Source organism: Hemitrygon akajei, chromosome 1 (assembly GCF_048418815.1).
Source record: "Hemitrygon akajei chromosome 1, sHemAka1.3, whole genome shotgun sequence".
Taxonomy (NCBI): domain Eukaryota; kingdom Metazoa; phylum Chordata; class Chondrichthyes; order Myliobatiformes; family Dasyatidae; genus Hemitrygon; species Hemitrygon akajei.
In genome coordinates this window covers 123,124,238-123,141,335 of record NC_133124.1, presented here as the reverse complement: position 1 = coordinate 123,141,335, position 17,098 = coordinate 123,124,238, and the positions used below count along the sequence as shown (strand labels likewise).

The following is a 17,098-nucleotide window of genomic DNA, read 5'->3' as shown; positions in this document are numbered from 1 at the left end:
GAAGCTTTGTTGCAGACACTTGTGCTTTTCTGTTGCATTAGCTATCTACTCTGTTGCAGCATCAAAAAAATAGAAGGACTTTCCTTTGTATAGTGTCCTTTTCAACCTTCAGATATTTCAAAGCTCTTTCCAGCCAGTATAGACTTTGCTTTTGAATGTAGGAAAGTTAGATGCAAAAGATTTAGTTGCAAAATTTTAATGAAGAATAGGGTTTTTCATTTATCATGTGTATCAGTGGACCATTGGTTACCGTGTTTTAAAAGTATCTTATTCATTGTTTGTTTTAAGGTGGTGTTGGTGAAGCACAGTGACGACTTGCTGGCAGTAAACAAAGCTATAAATTACATTATTTATCACTCTTTTTCTCAGAAACTATGACTGCAATCAATAGCCTGTAACTCTCCTTTTGGAGTTGAGCTTTTAAACTGCCTGTATGACCTGACATTTTTGTAGCGCGAAATGAAGTCTCGAAGGTGCAGGATGGTTGTGATGTGGCGGGTATGGGCTTAATCAAGGAGGTTGGGCCTGTGTCTGAGAGCGGGTAATCAGCCAATGTTTGGCCCCTGCTAGAGTAGACTTGGAAGCAATTCGAAGCAGCAGAACCAAGATGAGGCAGAGTCAAGATGGCGGGGCCCAGGCTCAAGAATGAGGAATGACCCACCATTTGGCTGATTTAAGCACTGGGGCAGATGGAAAGGTAGGGTATGGGCCAAATCAAGCCAGCCGAACCTGGGTCCGAGATCAATTGAAGCAGTGGGACCTAGGTCTGAGAGTGAGGAACGACCTGATGTTTGGCTGCTTTTAAGCACAGTGCCAGATTGTAAAGGCCAGGGTATCTGCACCAGAGGAGAGGGATAGGCTGGTGTTCAGCTTGCTGCTCGGTGAAGTTACCTCGTCTTTGTACTGAACTGGGGCTGTGGCCTGCAGCTAATAGGCTCCTGGATTGGCTGCAATGATGACTGGCTTTGTGGCTGTGAACTCACTTACATAAACTTCATTTCTGAATGTTAGTTACTTTTATTGTTGACTCGATTTGTTTTTTTTCCCCCTGTACATTAGGTGTTTGGCAGTCTTTTTTAAAATGGGTTTTATTGGGATTCTTTCCTCTGTGGCTGCCTGTAAGAAGACGGATCTTAGTTTTCTGTATAATATACATAGTTTGATAATAAATGTTCTTTGAACTTCGTAAAGCATTTTGAAATCTGTGGTACTATGTAAATGCAAGCTATTGAGCTATATTCACTACTCTGACAAAAAAGTGTGATTTACTTTAAATATTTGTGCAGATTTGAGACAGAGAGCAGATTATATTGTTAGCTGGCAGTTCTGTAGATAAACTGTAGAATATGGAGAAAATGGGGACTTGTGAACCGCAGAGTACATAATTTTCTGGGACTGGGGGTAATCGGTTGTTCTTAATTTTGTAGAGCCAAGAGTCTCTTTGCACTTGGCCTGTCAGCTTTAAGTAAGGCATGTCAGGTCTATAAGCAGTTCCCCATCTTTTTCATCTGAATGGATTGCTGACTTTTGTGAAAGTCTTTTAATTTCATTTAAGTATGAATATTTTGAATTTATTGAATGTGGCAAATTTTATAGTAACATTTTTCATTTGGTTTTTAAAAGTGTTTCTATAAACTTGTAGCAACAATGAAAAATGGCATGAGCACTTAGAATGTAATAGCATTAACAATTGGGTTTGCAGGTGGATGTGTCTCACAGCACAGTTTGGGGTCTGCTGGGCACTTTCTATTGGCTCTGATTCATAGGTTAGCCATGTCAGTGAGGACTTGGGATTGCTGGGAGTTGTTTGCAGTCAGTGCAAACCTTTAGAACCTGCAGCAGGCGAACTCGAGTGCAGGCCTGCTCGTGGGTGTTCCAGCCCAACTACATTTATATCTGTGTGAAATGCTGTCTGACCTGAATCATTACACTGAGTGTATGTTCATGGTCGTCTTCTGTAGCCCATCCGTAAGACATAGCAGAATTAAGCCATTTGACACATCAAGCCTGCTCTGCCATTCAATTGTAGCTGATCTTTCTTCCCCTCCTCAGCCCCACTCCCCAGTCTTCTCCCCATAACCTTTGCTGTGTCCAATAAAGAACCTATCAAGCTCTGCCTTAAATACATTCAATAACGTGGCCTCCACAGCTGCCTGTGATAATAAATTCCACAAAATAAATTCCACTTCAAGGTTTAAATGTGTTGTGTGTTTAGAGATGCTTTTCTGCACACCACTGTTGTTTGTTGTTATTTGAATTACTGTTGCCTTTCTGTCAACTTGATCCAGTCTGGTCATTCTCCTCTGACCTCTCTTATTAACAAGGTGCTTTTGCCCACAGAACTGCTGCTCATTGGATGAGTTTTGCATCATTCTCTTTAAAGAGACTATTGTGCATGAAAATCCCAGGAGATTGTTAGTTTCTGAGATACTCAAATCACCTCGCCTTGCATCAACAATCTTTCCACAGTCAAAGCTACTTGGATTACATTTCTTCCCCATTTTGACGTTTGGTCTGAACACCAACTGAACCTCTTGACCATGTCTGCATTCATTTATTCATTGAGTTGCTGCCACATGACTGGCTAATTAGATATTTTTCATTAATGAGCAGATGTACTGAATAAAGGGACCACAGATATATTCAAATAATTGAATAATATTTGTGTAACTATTTTTGATTTGTATACTGTTTTGAAGTTGTGTATTGCTACAACATGGTAATTGCACACATTGCATTTCTTCCCATTATTAAACTAAAAAAGACTATTACGTTTGTTCTAACGAACACCTGAAGTTTTTTACCACATTTTTAAAACAACTTTTTTTTAAAATTTTAGTTGACTTGGTCACCTATATCACGAGGTTTCAATGGGACATGGCAAAGTATCCAATCAAACAGTCTCTGAAAAACATTTCTGAAATCATCACCAAGGTTGGTGTCATTTAGATTATTTCTTGAACTTAATGTTGGTTTAATATAAATCCCATGGTCATTTCAAGTTCCTTATGGCAATTTTGGAACATTTTGGGTTTATTTTTGTTTTGTTTAAGAATTAAACAAATTATAAGGGAAATCATAATGTTCAAAATGGAGATGCTTTGTTGATATTTTTGTCTTGGATACTTGTATGATAAGGGTGTTTAGAAACAAATATGTTTTATTTCATATGCTGTCTACTTAAGTTTAAATTATTTAAAAAAAAAGACATCGGGTTAGATGCACTTTGTCTTGACTAGGGATATCCTCCCAACTGTGAGAGCTGAATTATAAACTGGCATGAAGTAAGCTTTTAGTCAGTAAATTTGCTAAAGTTAGTGTTATTAAAAGATGAAATGCTCTTAAAGGCACCTGGTTGTACAAGGTCTGTCACATCTTTATATTCATTCTGGGGATGTTGATGTTGGTAGCAAGGCCAGTATTTATTGTCCATTCCTCAGTGCCCTTGAGAAAGTAGTGGTGAGCTGGTTTCTTGAACTTCTGCAATGCTTCTGAACAAGCTTCCCATAAGGATATTAGAAAATAGATTTGGATCCATTGTTAGTCAAAGAACAGTGATATATTTCCAAATCGGAATGGTGTGACACTGAAGGAAACCTGCAAGTTGTGGTGCTCCCATGTGCTTCCTGAGGTTGTTAGATTGATTTGAGTGGTGCTGTGAAGAGTAGCAATGCAATTTGTGGATTGTGTGCATAGCAGTCACATTGTGCCAGGAAATTAATGTATGCAGTGGAGTGTCAGCTATTTGGGTTGCACTGTTCTGCCTGGTAGTGCAAGTGTGATCACTTGAGTCAAGTACGTTCTCCTAAGGGGTTGTCTATTGGTGGGTCCTTGGGTGGCTGTTGAAGCCCTCTCTGGGATCCACATTATTGCTGAGTGTTAGGGTATAGTCTCTTAACAGAGAACATTTGCCCATGACTCTTTTTAATGTGGGGAGGCTGATGTGTGGGCAGCCACCACACAGTCCTTGACGGTTTGGGGCCAGGCTCCAATGGTAGATGATGCAAGACAACTAGGAATCCTTCATTGCCACAGCCTTTCTCTGGCCTCACTGATATTATGGTGTGCCGTCATCATCTTCTGCCAGTCCCACCCTTGAAGACTTGGTTGCATCACTGTTTGTTTGGAACCTCTCCCTTGACCTTACTGCCAAGGGTGACCCTACCAGAAGCTAAGCGCCAGGCAGCTAAACGGCGGATGACATCACTCTCAGGATCTCAGGAACTCAAGTCTCTCCATCATGATAAGGCGACAATCCTTAGAGAGGAATCTACATGGTATCAGGCATCTGAAACTTTCAGCAGTTGTCGCAATCAGGCACTAGTGCTTTTCTGTTGCATCAGTTGTCTAGGTCATTTCTCAGTGATCATAGGAGTATGCATTCGTTACTTGAATCTTCAAAAGTAACTGGTGGTTATCTTTATACCGTCCAAACTATTTGCAGGGAAGGTGACAATTTTAGCTCTCCACAATGAATTCTCTTTTGATGGTATTGTTTTGAATTCATGTGTTCAAGGAATCGGTTGAAATGAAGGTGATTATGCACTTGTTCTGGTTAGCAGTGTGCTTCTGGCAAATTATTCCAAGGATTGCATTCAGCTTGTTTTTTTTAAGGAATGTTCTGAGATGGAGATATCCAAGATACAGATTTATTTATAATGTGTACATTGCATACAGTAAAATGCATTTTGTGTTAACAACCAACACCCGAGGGTGTGGTGGTGCATCCCCGCAAGTGTTGCCACACATTCTGGTGGCAAAATAGCATGCCAACAATGCTTTGTAGAACAAAACACAGCAAATGACAAAACAAACCCTGTTCTTCCCTCCCAATGCACATATGTAGTCCTCCAACCCCAGGACAGGCTGTAGTCTGTCTCAAGCTGCTTGTGGACTCAAACTCGCAGATAATGGGCCTTGGACTACTTTTGGAGTAGTTAACAATTTAAATCAGTACATCATCCCAATGTATACTCTGCTTAGTAGTGAATTTATTGTCTTAGATTCTTTTAATCAAATTTGACATGGAGTGAAATTTAATTTTAGGTTGCATTTCAATTAATCCAGTAATAAACATTCTAGATTAATTTAATCAATTGATAAAACTGCTTCAATTCAATTGTAACTAGTAAAGAACAAGATATAATTTCATCAGATGAGAAGTGAGTCCCAGCAAGATTGTTCTGTTCTGAATTGATGCCTCCAACCAGCAAGATCTGCTGCGTTGCCTAAAATGCTAGTCTATAGATACATAATCAATTGTGTGTCACTAGATTTAATATTCAGTGACATTTGCTATTAGATTGGGGCCAGTCTGTGGCCATATACCACTATAAAAGTCTAGGAGAGGCTGCTAGTACCTGGTGGTCAGTTCACCAAATTACCTGTTTGGCCTTCAGATAGCTTGAAATGTCAAATAGCTTTTCATCTGTGTCTAATTACTTTTGATTATAGACATTTAAAAACATTTATCTGTAATTCTTCATTAAAATTCATATTCAAATGTAGAACTTTTGTATATTGATTTAAAATATAAATGCAAAGGATAGAAATAAATAGTTGCGCCTTATTTGCCTTTTTGAATAAAGATCAACAACGCCATTGAAATAAGTAGGGCCAAATTATTTTAATTTTTATTTAGAGATACAGCACGGTAACAAGCCTTTCTGAGAACCCAACAAGCCCCTCCCACCCGATTAACCTACTAACCCATGTGGGTGGAAACTGGAGAATCAAGAGGAAACCCATGCAGTCATGGGGAGAATGCATAAGCTCCTCACGACAGCAGCAGGAATAGAACCCAGGTCACTGGCGCTGATACACTACCATATCATTGTGATATTATTCCATTCCATGCCTTGTGGTGCATCAGGCAGCAGTTTTGCTATTTGCTTTTTTTTGAGGCTGAGATGCCAGCTTTTTTTTTTTTTTTTTTTTTTTTTTTTTTTTTTTTTAAACTTTTTTTATTGTTTTCAAATAGTTACAAAATAAAAGTGTATGAGAGAAAAAAAATGTTACCCAGCCCCCCTCCCCTTAACCCCTCCCCCCTAACATCCCTAAAAAAAAAGAGAAAAAAAAAAAGGAATGCCTGGATATTGGAAGATCCCCACACGCTCCACGGAGTTCGTAATAACTTTGGTGTATGCATTTATTTCTTTCCCCAAGTAACCAATTATTTCATCTTCGGAGCACCTATATATTTAATCCTGTCTTTTGTAAATAAGGGCGCCAAATTTTCAAAAATGTTTCATATTTATCTCTTAAATTGTAAGTGATTTTTTCAAGTGGAATACAGCCATAAATTTCGTTCTTCCAACGATCTATACTTAGGTATGTATCCGATTTCCAAGTCACTGCAATAGCTTTTTTGGCTACTGCCAATGCAATTTTTATAAATTCTTTCTGATATTTATTCAATCTGGCTATCGGTTTTATCCCTTCAATATTACCTAGTAAAAGTAATGTTGGGTTGTGTGGAAGTTGTATTCCAATGATTTGTTCCAGTAAAACTCTTAAATTTGTCCAAAAAGGTTGAATTTTGGAGCAGGACCAAGTAGAATGTAAAAAAGTACCAATTTCTTGGTTACATCGAAAACACTGATCAGATAGATTTGGGTTTAATTTGTTTATTTTTTGTGGTGTAATATATAGTTGATGTAAAAAATTGTATTGCACTAATCTTAATCGAACGTTTATTGTATTTGTCATACTCTCAAGACATAGTCTTGACCAGTTTTTTTCTTCAATTTTGATATTCAAATCACTTTCCCATTTTTGTCTTGACTTATGGACTCCTTGTTTAATTGCCTGTTTTTGAATCAAATTATACATACAAGAGATAAATTTTTTAATCTTTCCTTTTTGAATTAAAGTTTCTATTTCATTGGGTTTCGGTAGTAACATTGTTTGACCTAGCTTTTCTCTTAAGTAAGCCCTTAGTTGAAAGTAACAAAAAAGAGTGTTGTTTGATACTTTATATTTATTCTTTAATTGATCAAATGACATTAATATACCTCCTTCAAAACAATCTCCTATATATCTAATCCCTTTTTGAAACCAATTATATAAAAGTTGATTATCCATTGTAAAAGGAATAAGTCTATTTTGGATTAAAGATCTCTTTGCTAATAAGGATTTCTTTGTCTCATCGTCAACATTTATCTTATTCCATAAATCAATCAAATGTTTTAATATAGGAGATTCTTTCTTTTCCCGTATCCATTTAGATTCCCATTTATATATAAAGTCTTCTGGTATGTTTTCTCCTATTTTATCTAGTTCTATTCTGATCCACGCCGGTTTGTCTTTCTCAAAAAAGGATGCAATAAATCTAAGTTGATTTGCTTTATAATAATTCTTAAAATTTGGAAGTTGTAACCCTCCTAGCTCAAATTTCCATGTCAATTTTTCCAACGATATTCTTGACATCTTACCTTTCCAAAGAAACTTCCTCACATATTTATTCAGCTCTTGAAAAAACTTCTGGGGTAATTGTATTGGTAGTGATTGAAATAAGTATTGTAATCTAGGGAATATATTCATTTTTATGGTATTTACTCTACCTACTAATGTTATTGGTAATACCATCCATTTATCAAGATCTTCTTGAATTTTTTTCAATAGTGGTAAATAATTTAATTTGTATATGTTTTTTATATCATTATCGACTCTTATACCTAAATATTTTATACCATTTGCCGGCCATCTAAACTGGGTTATTGATCGACATTGATTATAGTCTCCTTTAGTAAGAGGTAAAATTTCACTTTTGTCCCAGTTTATTTTGTAACCTGATACTTTCCCATATTCTTCTAATCTATAGGATAATTTACGCAACGATTGCAATGGGTTTGTTAGATAAAGTAGAACATCATCAGCAAATAAGTTGATCTTGTATTCTTCTTGGTTAACTCTAAAACCCTTAATATCTGGGTCCATTCTGATCAGTTCAGCTAATGGCTCTATCGCCAACACAAATAAAGCAGGTGATAATGGACAACCTTGCCTAGTTGACCTTGTTAACTGAAATGGTGTTGAAATTTGACCATTTGTCACTACTTTAGCTTTGGGATTAGTATTTAAGGTTTTAATCCATTTTATAAAGGATACTCCTAATCCGTATTTTTCCAATACCTTAAATAAAAAATCCCACTCCAATCTATCAAATGCTTTTTCTGCATCTAAAGCAACTGCCACGCTCATTTCCTCCCTCTTCTGTGCTAAATGAATTATACTAAATAAGCGAGTTACATTATCTGCTGATTGTCTATTTTTAATAAATCCTGTTTGATCCATATGTACTAATTTTGGTAAGCATTTAGATAATCTATTAGATAAGATTTTTGCTATTATTTTATAATCAGTATTTAATAAAGAAATCGGTCTATATGATGATGGCTTTAAAGGATCTCTATCTTTTTTTGGCAATACTATTAAAATGGCTGTCGAAAAGGATTCTGGAAGTTTATGCGTTCTTTCCGCTTGGCGTATTAACTCCATAAGAGGAGGAATTAATAAATCTTTAAACTTTTTATAGAATTCAGGCGGAAAACCATCTTCTCCTGGAGATTTATTACTTTGAAGTGATCCTAGGGCTTCTTCGACCTCTTTCAATGTAAAAGGCATATCTAATCCCTTCTGTTCTTCCGTATTTAATTTTGGAAGAGTTATTTGTGATAGAAACCTTTCTATCTTGACATTGTCATTTTGTGATTCTGATTTGTACAACTCAGAGTAAAAATTCTTAAAAGCTTCATTAATTTCTAAAGGTTTATAAGTAATTTTATTTACTCTTGTTCGAATTGCATTTATTGTTTTAGAAGTCTGGTCTGTTTTTAGCTGCCATGCAAGAACTTTATGTGATCTTTCACCTAGTTCATAATATCTTTGTTTAGTTCTCATAATTGCTTTTTCCGTTCGATATGTTTGGAGCGTATTATATTGTAACTTCTTGTTAATGAGTTGTCTTCGTTTTTCTTCTGTCATATTTCTTTGGGATTCTTTTTCTAATTTCGTAATCTCTTTTTCCAATTGATCTATTTCTATCATATATTCCTTCTTAATTTTAGAAGTATAACTTATTATCTGACCTCTCAAGTATGCCTTCATTGCTTCCCACACTATAAATTTATCATCAACTGAATGTGAATTTATATCTAAAAAGAACTGAATCTGTTTTTTCATAAAATCACAAAAGTCTTGACGTTTTAATAATATTGAATTAAATCTCCACCTATAAACTGATTCCTCTTTATCTGTCATTATCATTGTCATTATTAAAGGAGAATGATCTGACAGTATTCTTGCTTTATATTCCACATTTTTCACTCTATCTTGAATATTTGTTGATAATAGGAAAAAGTCTATCCTTGAGTATGTTTTATGTCTATTTGAATAAAATGAATAATCTCTTTCTTTTGGATTAATTCTTCTCCATATATCAATCAGATTTAAGTCTTTCATCAATGATAGAGTTAATTTTACTGCTTTTGATTTTGTAACAACCTTTGTTGATCTATCTAAAGCTGGATCTAGACAAAAATTAAAATCTCCACCTATTAATATTTTATCATGTGCGTTGGCCAAATTCAAAAAGACCTCCTGTATGAATTTTACATCATTTTCATTTGGTGCATAAATGTTCATAAGGGTCCATAGTTCTGAAAAAATTTGACAGTGTATAATTAGATATCTCCCCGCCGAATCAATTAATATGTTTTGTATTTTAATTGGTAGATTTTTGTTAACCAAAATTGCAACTCCTCTCGCCTTTGAATTAAATGAAGCTGCAATAACATTTCCAACCCAGTCTCTTTTTAATTTCTGGTGTTCTGTGTCCGTTAAATGAGTTTCTTGTAAAAAAGCTATATCTGTTTTCATTTTTTTAATATATGTTAAAATTCTTTTTCTTTTTACTGGCCCATTAAGCCCATTAACATTAAAACTTAAAAAGTTTAGTAGATTAGTCATTATTTTTTTTTATTATATTATTCCAATCTATAATAATACCTAATCTTTCCACTTTCATGGTATCTTGGGAAATCTTTATAAAAATCTCCGTGTTGCTATGTGTGTCCCCACCAATCATCCAGGCTAAAAGATAGAAGAAAATTAAAATATAAAGAAAAAAACAAAATACCCCCCTACTAATGTTGTGGAAAAATAACACAACATTACCCCCCTCTGCTGTACGGGTCATGGCAACCGCCATGATTACACACGTGAATCCCGCAGTAACCGATCCAAAGCTCCCCAGCCCCCCCGCAACACAAAAACGTATATGTATAAGAAGAGAAAAAAAAGAAATACCATTCTCATTTAGTATTTCTAAAATTTTGCTCCCCTTTTCTATAATATCCATAAATGTCCATCAATTCTGTTCGTTGGGTCTATCTTCATAGCGTATAGATGGAAGATCTTGTACAAACTCCTCCGCTTTTCGATAATCGGGAAAAAATTTTTTTCCTTCCTCCGAAAAAATTATCAGTGTTGCTGGATGACGCATTGTAAATTTGTAACCCTTTACCCATAAGGCTTTTTTCACTGGGTTAAATTCCTTCTTCCTCTTCAACAGGTTGTGACTTATATCAGGGTAAAAAAGGACTGGTTTTCCTGCTATCATCAATGGCCCGTTTCTATTTTTGGCACTTTGGGCGGCAGCCTTCAGGATCTTTTCTTTGTCTTGGTATCGTAAACATTTTATCAAAATTGATCGTGGGTTTTGATCAGCTCGAGGTCTTGGCCTTAAGGATCTATGAGCCCTTTCGATCTCAATTGGAGTTTCTCCTTCCATTTCCAACTTTTCAGGGATCCATTTTTGAAAAAAATTTATTGGGTCTTCTCCTTCTATATCTTCTTTAAGTCCAACAATTTTAATATTATTTCGTCTACTGAAATTTTCAAGCTTATCAATTTGTTCCATAAATTGTTTTCTTTCTGATGCCCAAGCAGCATTTTCATTTTCTATTTTGTCCATTCTTTCAACCATGTCCTCCGTTGTAATTTCCAAGTCCGTAATTCTTTTTTCCATTTTTTCCTGTCTCTTTGTCATTTTATCAAGCATAATCTCCATTTTGGTCATTTTTTTTTCGAGTCTTTTTTGATTATTTTTAATTATTTTTAATGTGTCTAATTTACGCATTATTTGCCTCAAAGTCTTTTCTATATTTCTAGAAGGACTTTTAGCTTCTTCTTCATCTGATCCTTCCGAGACACTTGACTCTCCCTCCGATTCGCTATCACTTTCAGTTGCAGTGGTAGCTGGGCTTTGTAGTTCTTGTTGCTTCCGTTTGCGCATGCTCCGTCCTTCGGGTTTGCGCAATTCACGATGACCCTTCCCTTCAGGAATGGCCATTGTTGCCGCGGTCTCTTGTTCCGCCTCGCCGGTGGCACAACGTACCTGAGACCGGGGTACCTCGGCAGACGTGGGCCCCGCTCTTGTTCCAACTTGCGTAATCTTCCCGGTATTAGTTTTCTTCATCTTCCTTCTTTGAGGCATTGCTTGACACAGTCCGGAGTAGTTTATAAGTAACTTTTAGAAGATACTGACTAACTTTTCTTCATTTAGACATTAATTTATTAACTTTTTACGGGAGAGCCGGGTTCCAGCGTCTCGATCCTACGTCATCACGTGACGTCCCCGAGATGCCAGCTTAACGCTCAACCCAACGTGGATGGAAAAGGTGCAAGGAGCTGGCCAGATTCAAAGCTGAAAGCACTTGTCTTGAAGTCCAGTACTGATGTACACCACCTGCTGGTTATAGTGTTAAGGACTTAATAGACTGCGTCTAGCCCCTCAATACAGGTGATCTTGAAACACCTTTACATTTGGTGATGTGCTCAGTAGCATGGTGAGAGGGGTTATATACAATAAAAGTAGCACCAATATGATTAGCACTCGTGCAACTGTGTGCAGATGGACAAATTATAAAGCCACCTACTTCAAGATTTACTTATCTCATGTACGTTGAAACATACAATGAAATGCAATATTTGTGGTAACAACTAACATGCTCAAAGATGTGCTGGGTGCAGCCTACAAATGTTGACACATATTTTTGCGCCAACATAGCATGTCAACACGCTCAGCAGAACAACACAGAACAAAACAAGCAACAAAAGAATAACAGCAAAACAAGCTACTTTCTTCCTTCCCAGCCACCTCCATGCACACAGACCTTCAACTCCAAGATGGGCTGTATTTGTTCTCCTGTGAACTTGGACTCACAGGCATTGGCCCTTCGATTATCCCAGCACACTTGCAGAGACCCCCAGACTTGGGGCTCCAGCCATTTGGTTTTGACTTCTGGATTTCTAATTGACCCTTGAGCTTTGAACCTCATCATTGGCCCCACGACCTGCTGATCACTGAACATTAGGCCTCAAACTCTAGTCTCATTGATTCACATATCCCAGAGGTTACCGGACCTCGTTCCTTCTGCTTGCATGGAACTCTTGACTCCTGAACCCGCCTGCAACTTGTGATACTTGCATCATAGTTTCTTATTGTCTTTTGAGCCACAGCCAAAGGTAAGTATGATGCAACCCGAAGAGCCACAACAGAGGCAATAGTCAATATGTAAAGCTGTTGGGCTGTTGGCCTGGTCAGGTGCTGGGGGACTGTGCAGTTCAGTTAAGAGGTTCTAACAGACATCTTGAACATCTCTCTGGAACAGTCCACTGTCCCTGCAGGCTTCAATGTAGCCACTATCATCCTGGTGCCCAAGAGGACAACAGTAACCTGCCTTAATAACAACTGTCCAGTGGCACTGACCTCAACAATAATGAAGTGATTTATGCGGCTGGTTTTTGATCACATTAAATCTCATCTTCCTGCTAGGTTGGATCCTTTCCAGTTTGTTTATTGCTCAAATTGGTCCACTGATGATGTCAAAGATACCTTGGCCTTTGCATTCTATTCTGTCCTGTCTCAGCTAGAAAATGGTGCTTCATATACTGGGATGCTGTTCACACTACTGATGTATGACTGCACTGCTAGATCCAGTTCAAACCAAATCATCAGCTTCACTGATGACACAACAGTGGTTGGCCTCATCAACAATGATGATGACGAGACAGCGTACAGAGGAGGTAGAGTGGCAGGTGGAATGGTGTGACCACAACAGCTTGAGACTCAAATGTGGACAAGACCAAAGAGATGATTGTGGACTTTAGGAAGATGCAGGCTGACCACTCCTCATGGCACATGCTCCATGGAGAGTGTTAGGAGCACCAATTTTCTTAGAGTGCCCATGATGGATTATCTACCTAGTCCTTCAACAGCATTTCTTTGGACAAAGAAACACAGCAATGTCCATTTCCTAAGTTGAGGTGAACAACTCAACTTGGGTTCTTTCCCACCCCCTCACCCTATTCTAACCAATTTTTACAGGAACACTATTGAGATTGTCCTGACCAGCTACATCACTGTCTGGTCTGGGAATTGCAAGGCATCTGAAATTCATCAGGAATGTTGTGTATGCAGGGCCCTTAGCATTGTCAATGATACTTCCCATCCATCCAACAATCTCTTAGACCCTCTACCATCAGGCAGAAAGTACCATATCATTAGAACAAGCACTGTTAGGATAGGAAACAGCCTTTTGCCCCAGGCTATAAGATTATAGAACTTCCTGCTACCACCCAGGTCTCATCACACATGAAGTGCTTATAGGGTTACAGTGGCATGCAAAAGTTTAGGCACCCGGGTCAAAATTTCTGTTACTGTGTATAGTTAAGTGAGTAGAAGATGAACTGATCTCCAAAAGTCATAAAGTTAAAGATAAACATTCTTTTCAACATTTTAAGCAAGATTAGTGTATTATTTTTGTTTTGTACAATTTTAGAGTGGGGGAGAAAGGAAAGGACCACTATGCAAAAGTTTGGGCATTGCAAGAAATTTGAGCTCTCAGATAACTTTTACCAAGGTCTCAGACCTTTATTAGCTTGTTAGGGCTATGGCTTGTTCACAGTCATTGTTAGGAAAGGCCAAGTGAGGCAAATTTCAAAGCTTTTTAAATACCCTGACTCTTCAAACCTTGTCCCAACAATCAGAAGCCACGGGCTCCTTTAAGCAGCTGCCTAGCACTCTGAAAATTAAAATAAATGATGCCCACAAAGCAGGAGAAGGTTATAAGAAGATAGCAAAGTGTTTTCAGGTAGCCATTTCCTCAGTTCATAATGTAATTAAGGAATGGCAGTTAACAGGAATGGTGGAGGTCAAATTGAGGTCTGGAAGACCAAAAAAACTTTCCGCGAGAACTGCTCATAGGATTGCTAGAAAGGCAAATCAAAACCCCTGTTCGACTGCAAAAGATCTTCAGGAAGATTTAGCAGACTCTGGAGTGGTGGTGCACTGTTCTACTGTGCAGCGACACCTGCACAAATATGACCTTGATGGAAGAGTCATCAGAAGAAAACCTTTCCTGTGTCCTCGCCACAAAATTCAGCGTCAGAAGTTTGCAAAGGAACATCTAAACAAGCCTGAAGCATTTTGGAAACAAGTCCTGTGGACTGATGAAGTTAAAATAGAACTTCTTGGCTGCAATGAGCAAAGGTATGTTTGGAGAAAAAAGGGTGCAGAATTTCATGAAAAGAACATCTCTCCAACTGTTAAGCACCGGGGTGGATCGATCATGCTTTGGGCTTGTGTTGCAGCCAGTGGCACGGGGATCATTTCACTGGTAGAGGGAAGAATGAATTCAGTTAACTACCAGCAAATTCTGGAAGCAAACATCACACCGTATGTAAAAAAAAAGCTGAAGATGATAAGAGGATGGCTTCTACAACAGGATAATGGTTCTAAACACAACTCAAAATCCACAATGGACTACCTCAAGAGGCGCAAGCTGAAGGTTTTGCCATGGCCCTCACAGTCCCCTGACCTAAACATCATGGAAAATCTGTGGATAGACCTCAAAAGAGCAGTGCATGCAAGACGGCCCAAGAATCTCTCAGAACTAGAAGCCTTTTGCAAGGAAGAATGGGTGAAAATTCCCCAAACAAGAATTGGAAGACTCTTAGCTGGCTACAGAAAGCGTTTACAAGCTGTGATACTTGCCAAAGGGGGTGTTACTAAGTACTGACCATGCAGGGTGCCCAAACTTTTGCTTCGGGCCCTTTTCCTTTTTTGTTATTTTGAAACTGCAAAAAATGGAAATAAAAAAGTAATCTTAAAATATTAAAGAAATGTGTCATCTTTAACTTTATGCCTTTTGGAAATCAGGTCATCCTTTACTCGCTTAGCTATTCATAGTAACAAACATTTTGACCAGGGGTACCCAAACTTCTGCATGCCACTGTATACTGTTTGCTTTTTAAATTGTGTCATAAATGTACCTTATTATTAACTTATTTGTGATAATACTTTGTGTGAGTTATATGCTCAGTGTGTGTGTACCTTCCTCTGGAGGAATATTGTTTCCTTTGGGATGCATGTGTATAGTTAAATGACAATGAACTGTAGAGGACAAGAGACCTCCTCTGTGTTTGTCTCTGTTTGATTCATTTCACTAATTAATTATACCTTTTAAACCTTAGGCTTGATCTAAAGTTCTTCTGGTGTAAAACCAGAATAGAAGAAATAAGGTGAAACCATGGCACTGAAAAGATCTATCGAGAACAGATCTGATACTGCATTTAGGAACTGGAGGTGTGCAAATACAGTGGATTCCAGTTAGTTGGGACCAGTACATTTAGGTCCAATTAAGTGGCTGTCCCAATTAGCTGAAGTTTCATGGAAACAGTTAGAAATGTATATTTAAAAAAGACAAACTACAGTTTAACTGAATAATAGATTAAGTAAAGAAATACAGAACAAATTAGACCATGATCAATCCTACTGTAGTACTATAAATCTGTGTATTAGTTCATAATAGTTATCCGTAGGAACTCATCCAGTGTACGCAGCCATGTTCTTTTGATTAACTGTAAATGAACAAAATTAGTGCAGACATCTAGTGCAGAAAATGGACTGCCTTCATGCAATGCTTTCAACAATTACATTTACCAAATCTTCATTTTCATTGTATCATTCAAGGTGATTGCTGATGACTTCAAATTCTTCATAATTCCTAACTTTCATTTTCATTTTTACTATCAGGCCTTTCTGGCATCTCCAAGCCTGAATGCTTGAAACAGCAATGAGCAAACAGTTCTGAATTGTCTTAATGTTTGTCTTGCCAATTAGAAGTGACAAAAATCACTGCATTTTGAACAGAAACACATACAATTGATGCTATTTTAAAACTGTTTCCTCTAGGCACAGTGTAGTGTCTAACAGCTCTACAGATGCATGTTACTGACACCTGTGAGAAACTGTTCAGCAACAGTCTCCTGTCCCAATATCGTTTCCCAGATAAATGAAGGGAATTCCTGCTTCTTTCTCAATTTAGTTTTAGTTTTTTGAGTTGACCCAACAAACAGCTGCCCTGATTAACTGATAGCTCAATTAACTGGAATCCATTGTATAGGGTATATTAAGTATATCCACAGCAAATGATCTCAATTCAAGGGATGTCTTTGAAAAGGCAGTTGAATGTTATTAAATGAGAGCATTAGAGAAACATGGCACTAATGGGCTTTTCCAATCCTTTTGTTTATCCTTGCTAATTTGGACATTTGCTCTTTTGCTAATGATCTGGGTAAATCCAATAACCACCCCCTCACACCAAAAGTTCTAAAGTATTATAGCAATGGAATCAGTCTTGAAAAGGTTGACTTTATTGATTATGAAAAGTAAATTTGGCATTTTCAGATGTCCATTTATTTTCAAGTAAATAAACCATTAATTGTTTGCAAATTTGCAGCAAGTATCACAGATTGACAATGATCTAAAAGCAAGAGCATCAGCATACAACAATCTAAAAGGAAACTTGCAGAATCTAGAGAGGAAGAACGTGTAAGTTACATTTTAATATATTAACCTGTATTATAGCTGGACATGAAATAAGTATCACTTGCCATGTAATTTACAATTTTGAGTTTTTTTTCCAATTCTCTCACTTTTGGTTTCAAACCTAGCCCTTAAAATTTCAGTAAATGGATCTTAGAATTATTTCAGTGGATGATAGATGGGTTTTGCCAGGGGAAATGCATATTT

General features: G+C 37.4%; 1 protein-coding gene across 1 annotated transcript in view; it reads left to right on the top strand.

Annotated features, from left to right (window-relative positions):
• The window catches only part of atp6v1c1a (ATPase H+ transporting V1 subunit C1a), an 87,153-nt gene that overhangs the window by 44,077 nt on the left and 25,978 nt on the right, over positions 1-17,098 (top strand). Inside the window, exons 5-6 of the mRNA XM_073051261.1 lie at positions 2,840-2,934; positions 16,806-16,897. Of these exons, the coding sequence (XP_072907362.1) occupies positions 2,840-2,934; positions 16,806-16,897 (187 nt within the window). The remainder of the gene's footprint in view (positions 1-2,839; positions 2,935-16,805; positions 16,898-17,098) is intronic.